We start from the raw sequence: 22,820 nt of genomic DNA on the forward strand, positions 1-22,820 counted from the left end.
CCATGGCTTGAATGCTGTGTCTAGACAGAGGTGGGGACACGCGTGGCTGGATGGGAGGACCAGGCTGGGCGCAGGGGCACCTTGGCGGCATTCGTCCGGGGACGAAAGGGGCCAGGCTGTGGATCAGCCCGTGGGCTCCCCCAAGCCGGTCTGCAAGGCTAGGTCCACACCTCCAGGCACAGCAGGGCACGCGCACTTGGACATCAGGACACAGCAGGCGCTGAGGAGCGCTGGATAGGGTCTCATTCCTCCCCTCCTGCCTTGTCTGCTCAGCGAAACCCCCATGATGCCTGGCGATACTTTTCTAAAGCCCTGGCCCTGCAGCCCGTCCGGAGAGCCGCGGGACTGGCGTCGGGGGGGGGGCCCACCCGCCCCCTACCCTCCGCCCTTGCGCCCCAGGCGTCACCTGCACGGAGGAGCGCGACGCCCGGGCCTTGTTGAGCGTGCGCCGGCGCTCCCAGCGGTGGATCGAGTCCTGCACTTCCATGCTCAGCTGCCGGGTCACCGTGATCTTGTCGTAGTTCTTGATGTGCTCCAGGGCCCCGTAGGTGGTGGTCAGGTAGTAGGAACCTGCGGAGACCCGGGTGTGGAGGCTGAGCTGGGACCCCCTTGCCGGCTTCTCCAAGCTCGGCCGCCTGGGGGAGCACCTGCGGCACCGGCCCCTGCGGAGCTGCGGCGGCGGCCCTGCCCTCACCCCTGCAAATTCACCGGCTTCCTGAATTCCAGCGTTCCCCTCCCCCACCCCGTCCCCGCTGTCAGGCCCTGCTCAAAGATGGCCTTTGGCTCCCCTTCAGGATGGAACTTCCTTATTTTTAAAATATTTATTCATTTTTGAGAGAGAGAGAGGGAACTCACAAGTGCACGTGAGTGGGGAGGGGCAGAGAGAGAGAGAGAGAGGCAGGCAGAGGATCCGAAGCGGGCTCCGTGCTGGCAGCAGTGATCAGATGCAGGGCTGGAGCTCAGGAACTGTGAGATCATGACCTAAGCTGAAGTAGGTTGGTCACTAAGCCGACTGCACCCCCCAGGTGCCTCCGGAGTTTATTTTTAAAATGAGTTTTTAATTTTCAAATGAGTTTTGGAAGGTTTTAAAATTTAAAGGACACACAAGAAACTGATATTCGTGGATGTCTTTAGGGTATATATAAAATATACACAGGCACTTATATAAATATATATAATGATATGATATCGCATTTTTAGATATCATGTGTCTAAAGCATAATTTTAAAAGATGTAGAAAAATTTTAGTTATGGTTATACTTTTACACACATTTTTAAAAAGATTTAAAGTAAGTAAAAAATTCAAATTCTTTATATCTCCATTCCTTTTTACTTCTTTTTGAGAGAGAGAGAGAGAGCGAGAGCGAAAGAGCACGTGAGCCAGGGAGAGGGGCAGAGGGAGAGGGAGAGAGAATCCTAAGCAGGCTCCACGCTTAGTGTGGATATGGGGCTCGATCCCACGACCCTGGGATCAAGACCTGAGCTGAAACGAAAAGCTGGACACTCAACCGACAGAGCCACCCCGGCGCCCCTCCCAGGACTTCTTGCTTGAAGAGAGGAACCAGCGCCTCTCTCTGATTCGCACCATTATTAGTTACACTATGAGTTACCTGCAGCCCTGAGCATTCCTATTACATTGGACGAAGCTGCTGACACATGCGTACAAATTCCACACCAGGATGGAAGAAGCGCACGCCCTGGCTGGGGAGGCTGTGAGGCTAAAGTCAAAGCTAACACATAACTTGGGTTGGCATCACATATCAGAGAAGAGCCAATAAACCACTCCTGTGCATCCCTTTCCAGTTGAGCTTAAAGCCTACTGTGCCGGACACCCTCCCCTGCGGCCCCCGGCCCTCACTGTCCTGAGCGTCTAGCTCCGGTAGCTGGCGTGTCCCCAGGGCCCCGTCTCCCGTTGAGATCACGTCTCCCTGGCTGGTAATGGAGGAGCCGACTGCATGCACGGACCGACAGCCTTCAGTTTCAGAGTCGGAGAGCACATCCCAGGTCTGTGCCCTTCAGCAGCTGGCCTTGGGATCTCGGGGGAGTTACTGTCCTCTCTACGCCTCCCTTTCCTCATTTACTCTTCCCGGAATGTTGTAAAAAGTAAGTGAGATGAATACTGTCAAGGGCAGGGCCCAGTAAAATGTGAGTAATGCAGGTGGTTAGGTGACGTGAGGGAGGTAATGCTCGAGAGGCTTCTCACCCTCTCCCAGCCAACTTCCCCTTGTCTTGGGGCCATGACATGCAGTGCCTGCTACGACCACTAGGTGGCAGGCAACCCCTCCCACCATGAGTTTGGGAGCTGGTTGGTTCCCTTTAGTGAGAGTGTTGTCCTTTGATGGAGAAAACTCACTACCCCAATTAAGATATTTGTACAGGGGCGCCTGGGTGGCTCAGTCAGTTAACTGTCCGACTTTGGCTCAGGTCATGATCTCACGGTTCGTGAGTTCGAGCCCCGCGTCAGGCTCTGAGCTGAATGCTTGCTCAGACCCTGGAGCCTGCTTCAGATTCTGTGTCTCCTTCTCTCGCTGCCCCTTCCCCACTCATATTCTGTCTCACTCTCTCTCTCAAAAATAAATAAATGTAAAACAAACAAAAAAAGATATTTGCACAGGGGCGCCTGGGTGGCTCTGTCGTTTAAGGGTCCAACTTCAGCTCAGGTCATGATCTCATGGTCTGTGAGTTCAAGCCCTGTGCCTGGCTCTGTGCTGACAGCTCAGAGCCTAGAGCCTGCCTCAGATTCTGTGTCTCCCTCTCTCTGAGTGCCCGCTCGCACTCTGTCTCTCAAAAATAAATACATGTTTAAATTATTTAATAATAAAAAAAAGATACTTGCACAGCCTGGCCAGCTGTCAGTCAGAGTGCAGAGGCCATGTGGGCAAAAACAACCATGAGGGTGCTTCTAGAAGAGGTCTGGGCTTTCTTGAGCTGGCTCCAGCTCCATCCACAGTGGTCGCCTGGGTCTCCCGTCTGCCCTTATTTCCCCAGATTTGTGGGAGCTGCAGAGAGAGGCTAGAAGGAGGCTGGGATCCAATCAGCCCAATGTTCAGGCCCTCTCTACTTCTTACAGGAAGTCTCTGATCTCTCATGCCTGATAAGCCTGCTTCAAAGAAAGCAGGACCCAATTGCTGGTCTTTTTTTTTTAACCAAATGAACAGCCTCGGAACCAGCTGAAAGAAAACGGAGGTCTCAAAGTGTATGCAATCAGACTTGCAGGTCTTTGGTTAAATGCAGGATGCGAGAGCGCCCGGGCAGTGTGAAAACCCCACATCTAGCCTACCACACATGCTTTCGCAATCTGGAGAAGTTAAAGGACTTGTCCAAGGTCTCCAGCCAACCAGACGCAGAACCGGGACCGAAATCCCGCCTGCAAACCGCCCTTTTTACCACACCGGTATTAGTTCTCCTCTGTGGATGGAGGAACTGCAGTCCTCAAGAGTGGGAACTCTCTGATGGGGCGGGGACTCCCTGAGAGCCCACCCCTGTCCCAGGCATCTCTGAGCTCAGAGCACCAGGGGGAGGGGCTCTGCCACCCATTCCCCTGCAGGCAGGCTCTTCTTTTTACCTGCCCCTCAGGGGCTCTGGGGGCAGAGCACCCTGTGTGCCGCACCAGCCAGTTAGGGCAGGAGGCAAGGCTGGGGAAACTCAGGAACACCGTCCCCCTTGGGCTCTATCCCTGGGCCCCTAGGCCCACACACTTCTCGATGGAGGTCAGCTGGCTATCAGACTTGAAGGTGGGCAGCCGGGCCCAGGCTGGAGACCCTCACGTCATTTCATGACCAGAGGCCATGCCTGTGAGGCCGGGCCTGCGCTAGGTGTTGGGACTTCCCACCTTGACTCTCAGAGTAGGAACAGGGAGAGGTCAGGGAGGCCTCTTGGTGTGTGCGGCCTCTGGGTCTCAGAGCTGCCACAGGCAGGGCCTGTCGCCGCTGTCAGGGGTCAGGGCTGCTGGGAGGGACCGTGTACAGTGCATGGCAAGGTTATGCCCTGCCCGCCTCTTTACTTCCAGCGTAAACCTCAAGGATTCCTTAGAAATCTTCCCACGTGGGGGTATCTGGGTGGCTCCATCAGGTAAGCGTCCAACTACTTCAGCTCGGGATTCGTGGGTTCGAGCCCCACGTGGGGCTCTGTGCTGACAGCTCAGAGCCTGGAGCCTGCTTTGGATTCTGTGTCCCTCTCCCTCTCTGCCTGTCCTTAGCTTGTGCTTGCTCTCTCTCAAAAATAAAAAAATAAACCTTAAAAAAAAAAAGGACCTAGGTTCTTAAAAAGAAAAAAAAAAGGAATCTTCTCATGGGGCCAGACACTGGTGACTTAAATTTGAAAGAGGGCAGGCAGGGTGCAGGGCATTCAGGTAGCCTTGGGTCAGAAACTGTGAACTAAGACCTTTACGTATTTACTGGCACTTGCCTTTGTCTCAAAAACACTTAACATAGGCCAGAATAGACCAGCATTCCTGCCTGAAGGACCTTGGCTTTCCTACCCAAACCCTGGGTAGCCTTCAGGAACAGGAAGAAGGATCCTAGGAGGCCACGGCAGGATGTGGTGGGGAGTGCAGGTGCATTAGGAGAGGGTAGCTGGGCCGAGGATGTTCCTGCCCTCTCCCTGCTCAGCCGCGGTGCCTGGTCTGGAGCCTCCTCTGGCCACAAAGACTGAGGCCGAGGACGGAGTAGGAGTCATAGTGGCCAGGGTGTGGCTGACTGCTGCTGGAGAGCAAGCCAGTGCTCGGACCGTGGCAGAGCCCCGTGCTCTAGCTCCATTCTTCCACCCCTCAAATGGTTTTCTCAGACATTGTCTCTAAGACCTTACAACAACCTATGGGGCTGGGGCTAGTTCTTTAACAGAATTTGTAAGTGATTTCTTCCCAGGTTGATCAGCAGCAGTGCCCTCGGTGGAAAATTTGAAAGATGGATAGGTGGGTGGGTGGAAGCGTGGATGGATGGGTGGATGCACGGATAGATGGATGGATGGATAGATGCATGTATGGATGCATGGATGGATGGATGGATGGATGGGTGGGTGGGTGGATGCAAGGATGGACGGATGGACAGATGGATGCATGGATGCATGGATGCATGGATGAAAGAAAGGGCGGATGGATGGGTAGGTGTATAGGTATATGGGTAGATGGATGAATGGGTGGATGGATGGGTGAGTGGGTAGGTGGACGGGTAGATGATGGATGGGTGGGTGGATGACTGGTGGGTGGGATGATGGATGGACAGATGGATAGACAGGTGGGTGGATGATGAGTGGGTGGAAGATGGAAGGAGAGATAGATGGGTGGGTGGATGATGGATGGATGGATGGATGGATGGATGGATGGATGGTTACACTGGGCAGCAGATAATCACTGCTTAAGGAAGCTTGGCTTCCATTGAATTCCTACACCTCTGGAAGACGGGTTGTTACAACTGCAAAATTTTTTTTAAGAGAGAGAGAGAGAGAGAGGGAGTGCTCACGCAAGTGCACACACACACACACACACGCACACACACGAGTGGGGGAGGGGCAGAGGAAAAGGGAGAGAGTGACTCTTAAGCAGGCTCCATGCCCAGAGTGGAGCCCAACACGGGGCTAACTGCAGAACACTTTTAACTAAAGAGGAAAAAACATAGCTCCAGAGGTCACAGAGCCCTAGTCAAAGTTATATGTGATAGCAAACTTCAAGGTATTACACGCTCCCCTGAGTTTCCAAGAACTCACAGAACCAGCCATGTCACACTGTCACCCCAGAGACAGGCTAAAAATGCAAACAGATGTAAAGTGGACCAGCTTATCTCAAGAACCACAAGGCCCAGAGGGGACACTCGAGCCCTGAGAGTGTCACTCTGTCCTTTGGGGCTGATGTGTCAGAGCTGATAGCTGGGCTGCCTGTACCTCAAGGATTCTTGGTGGAGGAGTGGCCAAGGCTAAGTGGGTGGGGGGAAGTGGTGGGAAGGAGGAAAGGGGAAGGGAAACTGAGCGTGGGGCGGGCAAACCACACTTCCGCCATCATCCTATTCGTGAGTCCAGGGTTCCTCGTCCTGGCCTCGGTGGCATGAGCAGGGGGCCACCCCTGTCTAAGAACTGATCCTTATTCCCTGCTCAGACTCCTTTCCCCTGGGTCCACCCGCTGCTGCAGCCTTATGTTTTATGCTACCAGCAAATGCTGTTTCCTCTGTCAAGAATGCCTCTCCCACTTCTTTAACTGTCTGGCTCCTCTCCAGCCTTCACTGCTCAGCTCAGGTATCACCTCCTTCTGGAAGCCCTGCACAGCCCGGGCAACGTGCTCCTACACACTTTGGGTTTCCCACCATTCCAGCATTCGTCAAGCAGTGGCGACAAGGTCTCTTAACTGGCCCAGCTCCCCTGCTAGTCTGTGAGCTCCCCCAGGACAGGGCCTGTGTCCGGGCCCTGGGTCTTGTCCTCAGGGCTCAGTGGAATCTGGCATCCAGGAAGTTGCTTACCGGGCCCTGAGGCTGGTGGCATGCAGTGGGCCCTGGGGACCCAGAGGTGGGCCTGGGGCAGTGACTCACCCTCGCCCAGCTGCAGGGCCGGGTCCATGAGCTCCATCATGTACTCCACGTTGAGGAGCATCTCCGTTAGGTTGCTGCGGGCTAAGACGTACATGAGCACAGGCAGGAAGTCGTCTGCGCCGTAGGGCTTGCCTGGGAGGAGAAAGGATGTAGAAGGTGGTGAGTGCGAGGTTCTTCTTGTGAGCCGTTCTCTGCCCAGGGGAAGAGGACAGTGGTTCGTTGGGGGAGCGAGGGGACGATCTCCCCTGGAAGAGGAATCTTGCAGCTTTCTCATGACTCAGGCCGGGGCGATCTGGGATCAGCCTTCTGGGGGAAGTCTGAGACACAGTCCAGGTTTAGGAAGAAGGAACTGAGAGAGGCACCCCCACCCCCCCCCCCGGGGGGGGGGGNCTTGAACTCACAACCCTGAGAATGAGTTGCACGCTCTACCGACTGAGCCAGCCAGGTGCCTCCCACCCTTGCTGCTTATTTGGCAGTCAAGTTCGTATCACACTTACTCAGGGAGCCACCCAGAAGCAGCTGCCTAACAGTGAGGTATTCGGGAAGGTTCCCTGTCTGTTTTAACCACATCTCCCTCTCCACCCACGCAAAACAGAAAGCCTTCCCTCGATTAGTTCTATGCGGTTGGAAATTCCACCATTCAACCTTCACTCTACTGGGTGAAACAGGGCCCTTTCCCGAGGGGGGTTCTTTTAACACGTAAATACTTCTGAAAGGAATAACCCATCACTTCTGCTTTTGTGGGAGATGTTTCCATGGTTCAGAGCATCTTGACAATAATAGACGCCTTGGGGAAGTGACAGTGTGGACTGCGGGCCTAGGAGAGGCCTTCCCTGCTTGGCTCTGGGCTGGCTCTTGAGACTGACTGCTTGCCAATTCAAAGTCACAGGCTAGATGTGGAGGGGAAGAATTCCTACAAGGACAGGGTCCCCTGGAGTCCCTCAGCTGGCATGTGGGCAGGTCTCTGAGTGCACGAGGGCAAAGGAAAGCTTGGCTGAGCTGCTTTGCACCGTGAGGAATGGCCATGAGGGGTCCCCAGCCTACCTTCTCACTTCCTCTTACCAAAGGAGGCCTAGGGCTCGGACAAAGGTCTCCAGACTCAGCTGGAAGTTACCCGGCCTAGGTGTGGCCCCAGAAAGATCCATACCATGACTGCTGCCCTTTGTGTCTTGGGTGAGATGAATAACCGGTCTAAATACATGCTAAGCAATTACATTCTTTCAGAAGATGTATTTCTACTTGGCACGTTTTATGAAGGATTTGGGTGACCATCGGGAAATGCAGGATAAAAAGGTAAAATCAAAATCAAAATGTAAACATCAGGGAAACATAGATTACAAGGGAAATCGCACGCCGCAGCAAAACAAAAACAAAAACAAACAAAAAACAACACACAAATAAGCCAAGACCCGTACAATCACTCGTTTCGTGGCACAAGTTTGGCTTTGAGTTTCCTGGTGGCCAAAGGGAAAGGAAGACACAATCCGTGACACTGTTCTTACTGACCATGGGAAGAAAATACACCAGTTTCTTGGGGAATCAAGTTATTTTTCGAATGCTTAAGGCTAACATGAGAATTTCACGCGTGGCTTCATCTGGAGGAGGTGGCAGGCAAGTTCCCTGGGCAAACATCAGGGCTACTTACACTTGGTGATTTCGTTTCATTGCCATTCAGAGGAAAATGCCCTGAGGTCGAGGAAGAGACAAAAATGGGGGAGCCTGGATCACTGAGGACCTGGGAGAGGAGCGGAATAATACCAGCTGCACCGGTACGAGAGGGTGGAATAAATCACTGGTGTGTGTGTGTGTGTGTGTGTGTGTGTGTTTAATGTTTATTTATTTATTTTGAGGGAGGAGAGTGGTAGAGAGAGAATCCTGAGCACCGCCCGATGAGGGGCTCAAACTCATGAACCGTGAGATCATGACCTGACCCGAAACCAAGAATCACACACTTAACTGACTGAGCCCCCCAGGCGCCCCTGCGGCTCTGTGTCCTGAGTCTCTCTGGTTATTTGCTTCAAAGCTCCTGTCCCCTCCCTGCACAGAATTAGTCCGTTTTGGAGAAAGCTCTCCCCTAAACCTTTATGAGCCCGAAACACAATCCAAGAGTTCGTGGGGAAAGATTTTGTGCCGGGAGATGTTATTCATGCTGATAATTTAATTATCAGAATCCTGGCCTATAGGAGATTCTTGCTTGCTTGAGTGATGAGTTAGGAACTGACGTGAAACAGTCCTGTGCTTTTCAGGATGCGCCTATAACTCACGCGCCGGCTTAGAGCTGATTGAGTTTTTACTGCGCCTCCTAGAACAGCGATTTCTTGTCGGGGTTGTGTTAATAACTCACCACGGGATACAAGCAGGCAAGCGAGTTTGCTTTTGAGCAGTGGTTCTCAGCCAGGGCGGTCTTGCCCTTCAGGGGCCCCTTGGCAGTGTCTGGAGTCCTTCTGGGTTGTCACCCCAGAGTGGGGGTGCTGCCGGCGCCAGGGCAGCCCTCCGTCACAAAGATTCACTCGGCCCCAGACGGCTGTAGTTGTAAGGGCCAGAAGCTCTGCTTCCGGGGACAGTGACTTTCAGCAAGAAGGATGGTGCAGCTCTGGCCCGAGGTTTAGGACCGAGGCTCCGTGCCCTGCGGGGACGGCCCCGTGGTTCGTGTGTTTCTCCGCCTCCCCATGCGCTCCCTGAGAAGCCTGGCCGGCGCTCAGGAAGGGCTTCGGGGCGCACCTCCTTGGTTCCCCGCACATTGTGTTTGGCCACCTCACTGCAGGGGCGCTCGTCATCCCACGCCTGTCCCTCCAGCCACCCGTGAACACCCCCCTCTGCCTCCCCAGTACACAGAGCAGGGCACAGCGGCGGTGAGCAGGGAGGGGTGCTGGGTGAGTGAATGAATCCAGAGCCCCGCGCCCGCCCCAAGCTTCCCAGGCCCCGTGGACCTTTGCAGAGACCCCCACGAGTCCTTCCCCTCACCGGGGGCCAAACCAAGGGTTTCCTCATTTCCTGAAACCAGCCTGGCTGCCAACCTCCCCATTCTGTTAGGGAGCCCACCCCTCCCTGTCCCTGTCCTGGGGCGCAAGGCCTGGGAGTCCCCCCCTTCCTCCGGGGCTCTGTTCCCTGTGGCAGGCAGGCCAGAGCCCCAGATGAGGCTTCTCCTGACCGCTCCCTGCCCTCGCCCTTTGCTTTTCCAGTCCTCCTCCCTAAGCCTCCCCTCCCAGCAGGGTCTCTGTCCTTTGATCCACTCTCCACTAACTCATCTCCTGCGAGTGCAGCTCTGATCATGCTATTTCTCTTCTCAAGAACCATCAATGGCTCCCCTCTGCTTCGAGAATCAAGTCTGGATCTCTTACCATGGCATTCAAGGACTCCCACAATTGGGCCCATAAACACCTGTCTGATAGGATTACCCTCTGCCAGCCACACTGTCTAGTTGCTGGCCTGAGAACAAGTCACCTGCATTCTGGCCCCTGGGTATTTGCCGCAGTCACCTATCTGGCTTGTTCTTGCCTTCCCCCTCCCACACAGCACCAACATTCACGGGCCATTCCAGAAGCAAAGCAGCTTTTATAAATATGATATCAATGGATTCCTATAACAACTCTGTGAGGTGGGTTAGAGCCATTGTGCCCACTTTATAGATGAGGAAAGTGAGTCCCAGCGAGGTTAAGCTGGGGTTGCATGGCTGCGGTGTGGTGAACCAGGACTTGAATCCAACTCTTTCTTACCCGCGATCCCATGTCCCCGCTACTTCAACGTTCTTCCTTCAAGTTCCACCTCCTCCATGAAGCCCTCCGAGACTGCTCCCAGCCACCGGTGCTTATTGTACACTCTTACTTTCCAACTTCCAACTCAGAATGACATGCTGCCTTCCTCACCTTCCCACACAACATTCCTCTGTGCTGAATCGTGGGCCATTTCCTGAACTCCATTCCTCATGCCTTTGCACACTGGTTGCCTCTGCCAGGGACACTCTCCCTAGCTCTCTGGAAAACTTCTCCCTCCTTGCCCTCTCCCACATCCTCAGGCACAGCAGGACACTTTCTGCCCCAGCCCCCAAATACCTCGATTAGTTCAGAGCCTGCCCTTTTCCTTGGACTGTGAGCTCCTTGAAAGCAGGGACAGAGGCTGGGTGAGCTTGGGAAAGTCTCCACCTTCCTGAGCCTCTGCCCCATCGCTGCCTTTCCAGTCCCCAGCACAGGGCTCGGGATGACAACAGAGCCACACGTGTGTTCCCACCGGCCTCCGCTCTGGCCTGTCCAGGGCTGAGGCCATGGTCAAGGATGCCGGGATCCGCTGTGGGTCTGAGACAGTGGTGTGCTGCCCCTCCGCGGGGAACAATAAGCTCCGATTTGCAGGTTTGCCGATGTCGGTGGCATAAATATTTCCACAGCTGCCCACTTGAAGCTGCCAACGTGAACGTGGAGGGGAGAGAGGCGCCTGATCATCTCACAGCCTGACCAGCGGACTGAGGACACCAGTGGCCCTGGATTCATCAAGCCCAATCTCACTGTGAGAAGCCGAAGTTCAGAGACGAGAGAAATTTGCTCAAAGCCCCGCAGCCGGTTGGTAACGGATCTGTGACCAGAATCTGGGTCTCACTTCCTTGCTGTGGGTGGCAGTGCCCACTCAGGCTCTCTGATCGGCTAGCTTCCTACGGATGAACAGAAGCTGCAAGCATCGTTTAAATGCCCTGGCTCTTCCCTGATATTCCAGGGCCATGTAGGGCTGCGTTCTCCTTCCCGTGAAGCCAGGAGCCCAGGGCACGAGCTCAGCCTGTGCACAGGGGGCCTCAGGCAGCGGCGCTGGGACACCCAGACATGGTCCCCAGGTAACTGTCCTGTGACCGGATCGTCTGGCTTGCACGGGTCAGAGACCCCGACATCGGGCTGTGCCTCCCGGGCCACAGCCTGCACTGCCTGGTGATTTCTGCTTTCTTTTTGTGCCAAAGTCACATCTGTTTTCTATCTGTAGGTATGGATGGTGGGGGGTGGGGGGGGTGGTGGAGAGCCAATCACACTTTATTTATTTATTTTTTTAAATGTTTTATTTATTTCTAGGAGAGAGAGAGAGAGAGAGAGACAGCATGAGCAGGGGGAGGGTCAGAGAGAGAGGGAGTCACAGACTGAAACAGGCTCTAGGCTCTGAGCTGGCAGTCAGCACAGAGCCCGACGCGGGGCTCGAACCCATGAACCGCGAGATCATGACCTAAGCAAAAGTCGGACGCTTAACCGACTAAGCCACCCAGGCGCCCCGCCAATCACACTTTAAACAGCTGGCTCGGTGCCTTGTGCATATTTTGCCAGCGGGCAGGTTTTCTGGAGAGTTCTAATAAAAAGGAGCTGGATGCGCTCACCTCATGCAGACTGTGAGGAGCACTGTATTAGGAGCCCCTCAATGCGGCTGCTTCACTGTGTGATGTGGGGCCACTCACTCTGAGCCTCAGTTTTCTCGTGTGAAAACTGAGGCTGATAATAAAACTCACTCAGACTGGGGACATCTGGGGGGCTCAGCTGGGTGAGCATCCGAGTTCGGCTCAGGTCATGATCTCACAGTTCGTGAGTTCGAGCCCTGCGTCGGGCTCTGTGCTGACAGCTCGGAGCCTGGAGCCCTCTCTCTCTGCCCCTCTTCCATCCCTGCTCACACTCTGTCTCTCCCTCAAAAATAAATACACATTAAAACAACAACCACCTCACTCAGACTGTCACGCGGGGTGGTTGGGAGTGCCAAGCCGCTGCGGCTGGTTAAAAATTAGGTTTTGTCCTCTGGGAAGAATTATCTAAAAGAGGAGTTGGCATATCTTTCTGTAAAGGGCCAGGTAGTAGTTATTTTTAGTTGCAAGGGCTATGCAGTCTTTATCTCAACTGCTCCATTCAGCGGTTGTAACAAAGGCAGGCACAGACACTGAAAATAAATGGATGGAGCTGTTTCGATGAGTCTATTTACAAAATCAAGTAGGGGCCAGAGTTGACCTCCAGGCGCTAGTTTGCAGACTCCTGATCTAGATAGAGGAAGGGTGCATCATCTTACTGTAATTGCCCCTCCAAATTTGCTGACTGAGCTCTTACTGAAAGTGGTGGCTGGTGCAACTGTCCTGGGGCAGACACGGCTCAGGACTGTGATGCGCTTTGGCTCTTACCCTCCACCATGATTCCTGCTTAAAGCCACTTTCTTCCTCATGGAAGTATTAACTGAAGACCCGCACGCCCCACCAATTAGGCGAATGCCTTTACGACGGGTGTCCTCTGCCCTGTCCCTGCAGAATGGAAAGACGAATCCTCTATGTTAACTCACAGAGGCCTCCCCTGACCACCCAACACAGAACGGCAAAGGCCTCTGAAGTTCCCCAGACCCTTCGCCCGGTTTGGTTCAGCCTGCTGGCACGTTTCAGCATCTGATGGCACAGCTTATACTTGGGGTTCTGTGTTGATTTCCTGCCTCTCCTCACTAGAATGAACGCTTTGTGAGGACAGGGGCTTTCTCGTCCCCACAGCGTTTCCACTGTGCCTGACCTGCACTGGGTTCTTAATGAACACACCTGCCACATGAATGGGTGGACATCATTTGCCATACGGTATGACTGTCACTTGTTTAGCGCTCCGTTTTCCCACTTGAATTGTGATCATCTTAGACACCGGGACCGGGTTCTCCTGTTAACATCCATATCGTCACTCCGTGTTAGTCCGACTGTTGGGTGAATGAATGTACCCACAACGTGGAATGGGAGCGTGTAGCAGCTATCAAGGCAGGGATCCAGTTTTCTTTTGTAGCGGAAGACTTTCATTTCTTTTTTAACGTCTATTTATATGTGAGAGAGAGGGAGAGCGCGTGCGCACCAAGGAGGGGCAGCGAAAGGGGGAGGGAGACTCCCAAGCAGGCTCCAGACTGTCAGCAGCGAGGCTAACTCAGGCCTGGATCCCGTGAACCGTGAGGTCACGATCTGAGCCGAAGTCAAGAGTCTGCCGCTTAACCGACTGAGCCCCGGGAAGCCTTTCATAAAGGGGTGCTGCATGCAGAACTTGGCTTCTCCGGTTGGTTCACAGTGGGTGCAGCGGGCCGGCCCGCCCTCCCGTCCCTCCACTGCCCCCTGCAGGCGGTCCCCAGCTATGTCTGCAGTCTCCAGACAGCTCTCTGCAACTGGTCTGGTCTGAACTCCCGGCTGCGCAGTTGAAAGAGCCGGAGGAGCCTGGGGAGGAGGGAAGCCGGGGTGGAGGCCCCCCCTCCAGTCTGTGGCCGAGGTGGAATGCGAAGCCAGCCCTCCGCCCACTGAACCCTCCTCCAGAGTTCCCCCTGTTGGGTCACTGGGCTTTCTGCAGACGCTGCTTAAGCCTCAGTTCTGCTTTGAGCAGCACTGCATCCCTGCAGCCCTCACCAGGTTCCTCCTCGGAGAGCTCAGCCCACGGGCCGGTCCAGCCGCANCGGGGAGGGAGGAGGGAAGCCGGGGTGGAGGCCCCCCCTCCAGTCTGTGGCCGAGGTGGAATGCGAAGCCAGCCCTCCGCCCACTGAACCCTCCTCCAGAGTTCCCCCTGTTGGGTCACTGGGCTTTCTGCAGACGCTGCTTAAGCCTCAGTTCTGCTTTGAGCAGCACTGCATCCCTGCAGCCCTCACCAGGTTCCTCCTCGGAGAGCTCAGCCCACGGGCCGGTCCAGCCGCACAGGCCGTGGGCGTGGGCCCTGCAGCCGGAAGAGACGAGACCCTGAGACCACCACCCCTTGGCCCTTATATCCAAACACCCAGCTGCTGGCACCCTTCCCCCAGGGTCAGGAGCCAGGCTCCATCTTGTGCAGCGTGGCATCCGGGTGTTTACTCAGAATGCTGAAGGCACAGAAAAAGGCAACCTGTTGGCCTTCATTGCCCCCCCCACCTCCTGTTGCCTGCTCTTCGTCAAAAGAAGGTTCTTTATGTTCTTTTAGAAAGAGTCCTGCGTGCATACATGCCACACTCCCCTTTCTTCCTCCCTCTTGCATTGAGGGGCGGGGCTCTTGGACTTGAATCTATTTCTCCCCAATGGCAAGGCCAACCCTGTTCTCAGACAGCGAGAATGTTCTTAGACTTTGAGAAGGTGGGAAGAGCTTGTCTGTGAAAGCAGCGGGAGAAACGATTCTAGAAGTTCTAGCTGCTCTCCCCAAGTCCAGGGGCAACCCAGTCTGCCCCTGGCTGCAGGACGGAGGGCCAAGCTTGCCCACAGCCATGTGTCTCTGCGGACACCCGCTCTGCCTGACAGGCCCCTGAACTTGCTCCTGTGGAGGAGACACGGGCCAGGGATTCAGGAGCCCTGGGATCTGTCCCGAGGCTGGCAGCCGGCTATAGCCATCAAAGCACAGGCTTGGGGGTGAGGAAATGCTGGCTTCAAATCCTGGTCCTTTTGTGCCCTGGGCATAAAGAACAATCAATCCCCTTCTGGAAAAGACGGCCTGGCCAGTTAACGCAGGCGACTCTAAGTTCAGCCCCTCGCTTTGTGCTCCAGCGGGTTTTGCCAGCAGCCAGGCCACAGGGACCCCACGGGCTGGTACTGCCAGTGTCACGCAATGGCTCAGGGGCAGACAGGTGGGGCGTCTTCCCTGGAGGTGAGGGGGCGGGTGGGGGAGCGGGTGGGAGAGAAGGGCTGTTTTCGGCTTTGAGTGGGTCAGTGGCAGAGGCGGGCGGGGCCCAAGCCGGAGTGTGCCTTTCCACGGGGTCGCCCGTGGCTCCCATGCAGGGCTGCTGGTCCGCGGGCCACACTTCCGAGTAGCACCTGGCGGAAGGGAGGTGTGAGCTGACTGTCTGGGGTAGGGGGCCGGGTCCTGAGATGGCCTCATGTCAAAGGGGGAAGAGAATTTAAGAGTCGGTCGAGGTCTGGCCGAAAGTGCATAACTTCAATCTAATCATGAGGAAACATCTGATAAACACAAAATGAGGAACTTTCATCAAAAAGAACCAGTGGTGGGGGATGGGGAGGGAAACCTGTATTCCTGCAAAATATTGACGCCATAAGAAAACAAAGGAAGGCTGTGGAAATGTTCTGGGGGTAAAAGACACATGGCAGCTAATTGTGATCCCCGACCCTTGACCGGATCCCGAATGGGAGGAGGACAGGCCAGCAAGGACCTTAGTGGCTCCAGCGACAACCTGGGATACAGATGGTGGCCTAGGTAAAAATATTGTATCAACGTGAATTTACAAAGTGGACAACTTTACTGCCGTTATGCAAGAGAATGTCCCTGTTCTTAGAAAAAGGGCTCCTGGATGACTCAGTCGGTTAAGGGTCCGACTTCGGCTCAGGTCATGATCTCATGGTTTGTGGGTTCGAGCCCCACGTCAGGCTCTGTGCTGACAGCTGGGAGCCTGGAGCCTGCTTCGGATTCTGTGTCTCCCTCTCTCTCCGCCTCTCCACTGCTCACGCTGTCTCTGTCTCTCTCTCAGAAAGAAATAAAACAGTAAAAAAAAAAAACTTAAAAAAGAAAAAAGAAAAGTACCTAGGGGTAAAGGGCCAAGATGTAAGTAACATACCCTCAGATGATTCCAGAAACACGTTCTGTGTGCAGAGAGAGAGTATGCAAGCGATTGCGCAAATGAAACAAGATGTTAACAATCTATAAAGGGTATGCGGATGTTCCTATTTAAAATTTTTTTCTTTTCCTAAAAGAAATTTTTTTTTAATGTTTTATTTATTTTTGAGAGAAAGATAGAGTCAGTGTGAGCAGGGGTGGGTCAGAGAGAGAGGGAGACACAGAATCTGAAGACAGGCTCCAGACTCTGAGCTGTCAGGACAGAGCCCGATGCGGGGCTTGAACCCACAGACCGTGAGATCGTGAGCTGAGCCGAAGTTGGACACTTAACCGACTGAGCCACCCAGGTGCCCCTAAAATTTTTTTCTAATGTTTATTTTTGAGAGAGAAAATGTTATTTTAAGAGAGAGAATGACCGACTGAGTCACCCAGGCGCCCCTGGATGTTACTTTAATGTAGTGAAGTCTGAACTTATTTCCAAATGGAAGCTTTAAAGGCTAAAATATTCAGCAGCAGAACTGGTTATTTCAANGGTGTCAGCACAGAGCCCGACGGGGAGCTTGAACCCACGAACCGTGAGATCATGACCTGAGCCGAAGGTGGACACCTAACCGACTGAGTCACCCAGGCGCCCCTGGATGTTACTTTAATGTAGTGAAGTCTGAACTTATTTCCAAATGGAAGCTTTAAAGGCTAAAATATTCAGCAGCAGAACTGGTTATTTCAAACAACATTCCACGTGGAAAACAGGGACAAGCAAGCTTGTGGCCCAGGCTGTGCTGTGTCCCTTTGGTGGCCCCTGGGGCACCTCCCGGAACCCAGTATGGAAACCACTGGGTGGTGGGGAGGCCGCCATTCCCACATCCTAACATGTTAGACACTCACACATGTATTTGGTTGTGTCTGATCCTCGAAACAGCCCTGCGATGCATTCCCAGACCCATTTTATGAGTGAGAAAACCAAGGTTCTGGGAGATTAGTACCTAGGGGATTAGTGCCTCCGGGATGGAAAACGTCCAGATGTTTCCTAGGTATTCTCCCCTCTCCTGCATGGCACCTGACTAGCAGGTCTTATCATCCTCGCTTTGTGCACACGCAGAGGCCCCACGAGCGTCGTGTCCAAGGCCACACACTGAAGCTACAGTTCAAACCCAGGTCTATGAATGAGTCCCAAGCCCTTGCTTTTTTTGGCAGATGAAGAAGCCGGGGCTCGGAGGGGGGCAGCCCCTGCCTGCTAATGGCCAAGGTGAGATCAGAAGCCCATGGGCTCACAGTCCAGTGCTCCCCCAGCAGTGGGAGGGGAATGCACTGTTCTTTGATGAGAAACCCATGTGTTCTCAGTGGGGAATCTTCCCACGGAGACCTGGCCCCGGCCTGGATTTCTGGGCTCAGAGGTTCCCTGCCCGGGGCTGGTTTCTGAGTCAGCAGAGAGAGTCCAGCCTCCCTCCTGTGAGGATGGGGAAGCTATGAGCACCCTCGTTCATCTCTGTTCTTTCATGTGCCTCGTCTGGGCATGTCTTCTCCCAGCGATTGCCTTTTTATCCATTCCTTCTCCCTCAGAATTTGCTATTCCTTCCCCCCCGCCTGGTCTCTGGTAAGTTTCTAGTAAGTAAATTTACCATCAACAAAAATCCTGGTGTTTCAAGTCACTGCTGAGAGAGTGTGTTTCAAAGAATTGCAGTGCAGGAAACCCAAGGCTTCTGAGTAAACTAGGACTTACTGAGAACGGAACTGTCCTCTGTACGCCCCAGACTGTCTCCCCCATAACGTCTCAGGGTCTGCAGAGCCCTTAGCTCTGACTTTACCCGGAGCCTTGGCACAGCTCCGAGGAGAAATGATTCTCCAAATGAGGAGTTCAGACAGGAGGGTAACTGTCCTGATTAAGTGCCAGGCACTGGGCTGGAGGCTCCTTTGCTGACTTAATCACATCTCGCAAAGAGCCCCGTAAAGTGGGTGTGGCTGTGCCCATTTAACAGAGCGGGGAAATTAAGGCTCCAAGCACCTACGTAGCTAGGATACAGTCACATATCTGGGAAGGAAACTTGGATCTTTCCCGTCCACATCCCTCCGAGGTCCCAGGCCAGGTATCTGTTCTCGCTCCGAGGCTGCTCACAGCCAAGGCCCCTGCAGGGCTCTGTCTCCTCTCTGGCTCCATCCAGTTGTGCCATTGCCCCCTGTCTACACTGCAGGACACCCCCGAGCTCCCCTCCCCAGCTGCTGCAGATCTGGGGTTGCCTCGCCTTGGGAAGGATTGAGGAGAGCCTGGCCAGCCGCTTGCCACGCGACCACAGGGTCTTAACCTTCAGCTCCGCGCTGCGGCCAGGAGGCACACCCCGCGCACTCTCCCAGGCGCCCACCCCCTCCGGACCGAGCAAGCGGAGCTCCGACGCGCATCTCACTTCCGTGGGGAGTTTTACGGAGTTTACGAGGTTGTGGAGTTCGCACTCTGGACTGCTCTCTGGGGTCCAGACTGCACGGGACCCGGGGTCTCAAAGTCTGGCATCCGCCCCATGACCAGAAAACCTCCACTTCACCAGCCTGCCTCCACTACGAGGAGTGGACCCCAATTCTTGGACCCCAACTACAGTCATGGGCACAGGCCCTCATTCAGCTGCTGGAGAGAGAGAAGCACGCGGCCCAGTAACCTACATTCCAGACCAGACAACAGCCACCCGACATCGGAGCCAGGCGCCCCCAGCCCAGCCGGCCTCCAAACACCCCCCTCTGACCACAGACCCGTGAGGCGGCCCAGGCAGGCTCAGGCACGCCTGGCCAGATCAGCGTAACTGCCAAAGCTCCTCGTGAGCCAAAATGAATGATGGCTATTGTGGGTTGAACTGAGCCCCTTCAACATTCGTATGTTGCTGGGTATCTAGGGGTGTGACCTTATTTGGAAATAGGGCCGTTGCAGACATCATCAGTTAAGATGAGGTCATGCCGGAGTAGGGAGGTCCCCTAATCCAACGTGGCTGACGCCCCTGCAAAATGGGGAAGCTTTCGTGCGCGCGCACAGAGACACACAGAGAACGTCGCGTGAAGACTGGAGTGTACTGCTACAAGCTGAGAACTCCCAGAAGCTCCCAGAAGAGAGGGCTGGAACACACTCTTCTCTAGAGCTTTCAGAGGCAATAGGACTCTGCCCACCCCTTGATCTTGAACTTCCAGCCTCCAGAACTGTGAGACCATCCACATCTGCTGTTTCAGCCACCTAGCTTGTGGCCCTCTGTTACGGCAGCCAGAGGACACGAATACAGCACCTTCTAATCAACACACGCGCAGCGTGGCTGGCCTGCGTGCCTTCCTCTGTCGTGGCGGCTAATCCCGGCCCCCCTCCTGATCCCCAGGGAACGTGGGAGGGGTGCCCAGGAATTCCGCCATGCCTAGTGCTGCCCCGGCAGGGCTCTGAACCCCTGGAAAGGTTTCCCCTGGCATCTGCTAAGGGCTCCGGAGTCCTCGACGAGGAGGGGGTCCCAGACCCGTACAACAGCGCTGTTCCCACAGGCTCCTCCCCCTGCCCACCTACCTGGGTTGCCGAGGGCCATGGAGTCATAGATGAGCTTACAGGTCTTGAGCAGGATGGAGATCTTCTTCTCCGGCGAGTAGGCCTTGTGCATGCTGGCCAGCTTCTGCAGGATCTTCTCCATGACGGGCGCCTCCGGCACGCTGGTGGTCACGCCCAGGTCGGTGGTGGTGGTGGCCAGGACCACCAGCTGGTTCTCCTTGAGCTGCTGCAGCGAGCCGTCCTTGCTGTGGATCTCACGCAGGCACGAGTTGATGGCTTCTTTCAACGGCTTTAAGACACACTTGTACAGGGCTGACTCCACAATCGCTTCTGTGGAGGGGTGGGGGGGCAAGAGCGGGGGGGTGAGGAACCCAGCTGCCGGGATCCTGCCACCCGGCTGTTGTGCCCAACAGTGCGGTGTCCCCATCTCCTTGTCCCTGGAAGGACACAGTCATTGCCCCAGCAGTTATGCCCTGCAGTTCTGAGACACGAGGCAGTGTAGTACCTTCAACAGAAAGCCACACCGCAAAGACACGGGCATGGAGTCTGGGACTGAAACTTTATACCTGAATGCTTTTCATAGGGCCCGGTACTGATTAAACCCTCACAGGGCTGTCAACCAACGCACAACTTCAAAGGGCACTATTTACATGGGAGTTGTGCAGTATACAACCTGTGCAGCTGTACGTGGAAGGCCTGGGTGTCTATTTAAATGTTTATTTATTTTTGAGAGAGAAAGAATGTGAGTGGAAGAGGGGAAGAGAGGAGGGTGGGTGGGACACAGAATCTGGAGCAGGCTCCAGGTTCCAAGCTGTCAGCACAGAGCCTGATGCAGGGCTTGAACTGTGAGATCATGACCTGAGCTGAAGTTGGACGCTTAACCGACTGAGCCACCCAGGTGTCCCTGGCAGAATTATTCTTGATGTCTCTCTTTGAATTCTCAAATCCACTTGACTCTAGTCTCAAGAATACAGTAAATCCAGAATGTGACTTCTTACCACCTCCACTGACTCCCACCTGGACCGGGGCTATTGTCATCTTTTGCTCGAGTTACGTGAGTAGCCTCTTGCCCTGGCCCCTTTTCATCCATTCTCAGCACAGCAACCACATAATCCTGTTATGGTATGTGTGATCACGACATTCCCGTGCTCAGAACTCTCCAATGGCTCCCATCTCGTGCACGGTAGGAGCCAAAGTCTTCCCCGTGGCTTTCCCCCCTGTGATCTGTTCTCACTCGTCACCTTGCCAGGTCCCGAGCGCTTATGCTGCTCCAGCCACCCTGGCCTCCTGGCTTTTCTGCCAACCTGCCTGGCTTGCTCCTGCCTCAGGGCCTTAGCACCTGCCATTTCCTTTGCCTGGAGAAGTCACTCCGCAGCTACCGACGTGACCTCCTACTTCACTGTTCAAATGTCATCGTATGCAAGAGGCGTCCTGATCAGCCAGTGGACTGGGATTTAGTCAGCTTTGCTCTCACAGCAACTCTGCGGCCTACATGCCATGACCCCCCGCTCTGCAGATGGACCAGCGCAGGCCCTGGTGGTGTGGGTCCCAGCTAGGTGGGGGTTGGGCAAGGATCTGAACTCATGTCTACTTGACATCGTGGCGATGGGTGTCTGCTTTGGTTGACAGTAGGGGAACGTTCTTGAGAAGCCTTTTCGGTGCTACCCCATCCCCTGGGGAGGGTCTCGGCTCTTGCCTAGTAAGGGGTCTCACAGGTCCTGTCTGTCTAAGAACACACCTGAGCTACCCTATCCCTGGGGGGAAGGGAGGGACCCACGCTCTCATGGGTGGGTCTCAGGAAAGATCCAGATAACGCTTTCCTTCCACGCAGGCCTGGGTCTGGCGTCCGTCTGGGGTTCGTGCTGGTTCTAGCCATTCGGCAGCCTCACCCTACCTCCTTCTTCCCCTCTGCTTCTCCAGCCTGTGCAACAGGAGGGCGCGCGGCCACCCTGGTGCACCCCATCCTTCTGGGCCGCATCATGACCCCACAGCCCCGGAGCCTCCGCGGCCAGAGATGCAGCGACCCGAAGGCAGGGACCTGCGGTTAGCTTCCCCCAAGGCCTCTGGCTCCTGCGGGAGCTCGGCCGTGTCCTTTCTCCATCTCCATCCCCATCTCCAAAATGAGAGAGGGCTGTGGCCCATGCCCTCTGGGGCGCCTCCGAGAGCCACCAGATCTGCAGAGGCTTCTCTGGCTCTCAGCAGCCATGCACGTTAATACTTCTTTTGCTTCTAACTGCCCTTGTAACTGTCTCCCTAAGAAAGAAANGGCCCTGAGCTCGGTGCTCTGCAGCAGGTAGCTCTTGAGCTGGGTCATCATGGTGCGGATCTCCTGCAGCATCTCGGTGCTGGAGGTCTGGCGCGCCATCATCTCCAGGCTGTACACTTTGTAGTCCTGCACCAGGTTCCCGAAGTACGAGGCCTTGTCCTGGGCCAGCTCCACCACCTTCTTGTACAGCTTGCGGTTGTTGGACAGGAAGGCGTGGAAGACGTTGGTGAAGCTCGCGAAGCTGAGGCGGTGGCGCGCCTTGCCCAGGATCACCGAGGGCTTCTTCTTCCCCCCGGAGCCGCAGAACTGCTCCAGCTCCTCCTCCGTGCTGCTGGTCGAGTAGGAGTCCTGGTCAGTGGCCGAGGCGGGCACTCCCAAGCTGTCCGAGAGGGAGGCCAGGGAGCCCTTGAACTCCGGAGTGCTCTGGGGTCGGGCACCAGACGGGGCGAGCGGGCTCTGAGTCCGGGCTTGGGGGACGGGGCTTTGGCCTTCTCTGAGTGGACCGGGCGTGGGTCTGTCAGGGGCCTCCGCCTTTGGGGAAGGCTCCGTGCTCTCCGAGGGGCTCCTGAGGCCGGAGGCCAGCTGCCGGGAGATCCGTTTCCTCCTGGGGGGCGGGACTGGGGGCTGTCGGCTCTTCCTCGGCGGCTCTGGCATGCTGCCCGGATCACTGGCTTTGGCTGCTGCTTCCTGACCTTGCTCTGCGGTCCTCGGAGGCCCGTCCCCAGGACTGTCTGAAGTCCCCTGGGGAGGCAGGCTGAGTGTGGGCATCCTGGAAACACCCAGCTGGTCCCCCTCTGCCGCCATCCCCCTGTCCGTCTTCCCTGCACTCTGGTCCTCCAGGGAGACCTTTTCAGAGATGCGGCGTCTGGGAGGAGCCGCCGGGAGGTTCTTCTTCACGGGGGTTGGAGGGGCAGGGGGCTGCTGCAAGGGGCTAGGGGCTGCCCCTGGCTTCATCTCTTCCTCCCTGAGGGGGCCCAGGCCCGTGGGGGGGCGTGAAAGCCTCTCACAGGCTGTCATGGGTGGCTGGCTTGGAAGGGCTGGGGGTGCTGGGGCATGGGGTG

General features: G+C 55.4%; 1 protein-coding gene across 1 annotated transcript in view; it reads right to left on the reverse strand.

Annotated features, from left to right (window-relative positions):
• The window catches only part of RIN3 (Ras and Rab interactor 3), a 121,267-nt gene that overhangs the window by 2,514 nt on the left and 95,933 nt on the right, over positions 1 to 22,820 (reverse strand). Inside the window, exons 7-10 of the mRNA XM_077780924.1 lie at positions 21,761 to 22,820; positions 19,515 to 19,861; positions 6,516 to 6,647; positions 407 to 570 (exon numbers count right to left, since the gene is read on the reverse strand). The exon at positions 21,761 to 22,820 is cut by the window's right edge and continues 306 nt beyond it. Of these exons, the coding sequence (XP_077637050.1) occupies positions 407 to 570; positions 6,516 to 6,647; positions 19,515 to 19,861; positions 21,761 to 22,820 (1,703 nt within the window). The remainder of the gene's footprint in view (positions 1 to 406; positions 571 to 6,515; positions 6,648 to 19,514; positions 19,862 to 21,760) is intronic.

The sequence above is a fragment of the Crocuta crocuta genome, unplaced genomic scaffold (genome assembly GCF_008692635.1).
Source record: "Crocuta crocuta isolate KB4526 unplaced genomic scaffold, BGI_CrCroc_1.0 scaffold299, whole genome shotgun sequence".
NCBI classification, from domain to species: Eukaryota; Metazoa; Chordata; class Mammalia; order Carnivora; family Hyaenidae; genus Crocuta; species Crocuta crocuta.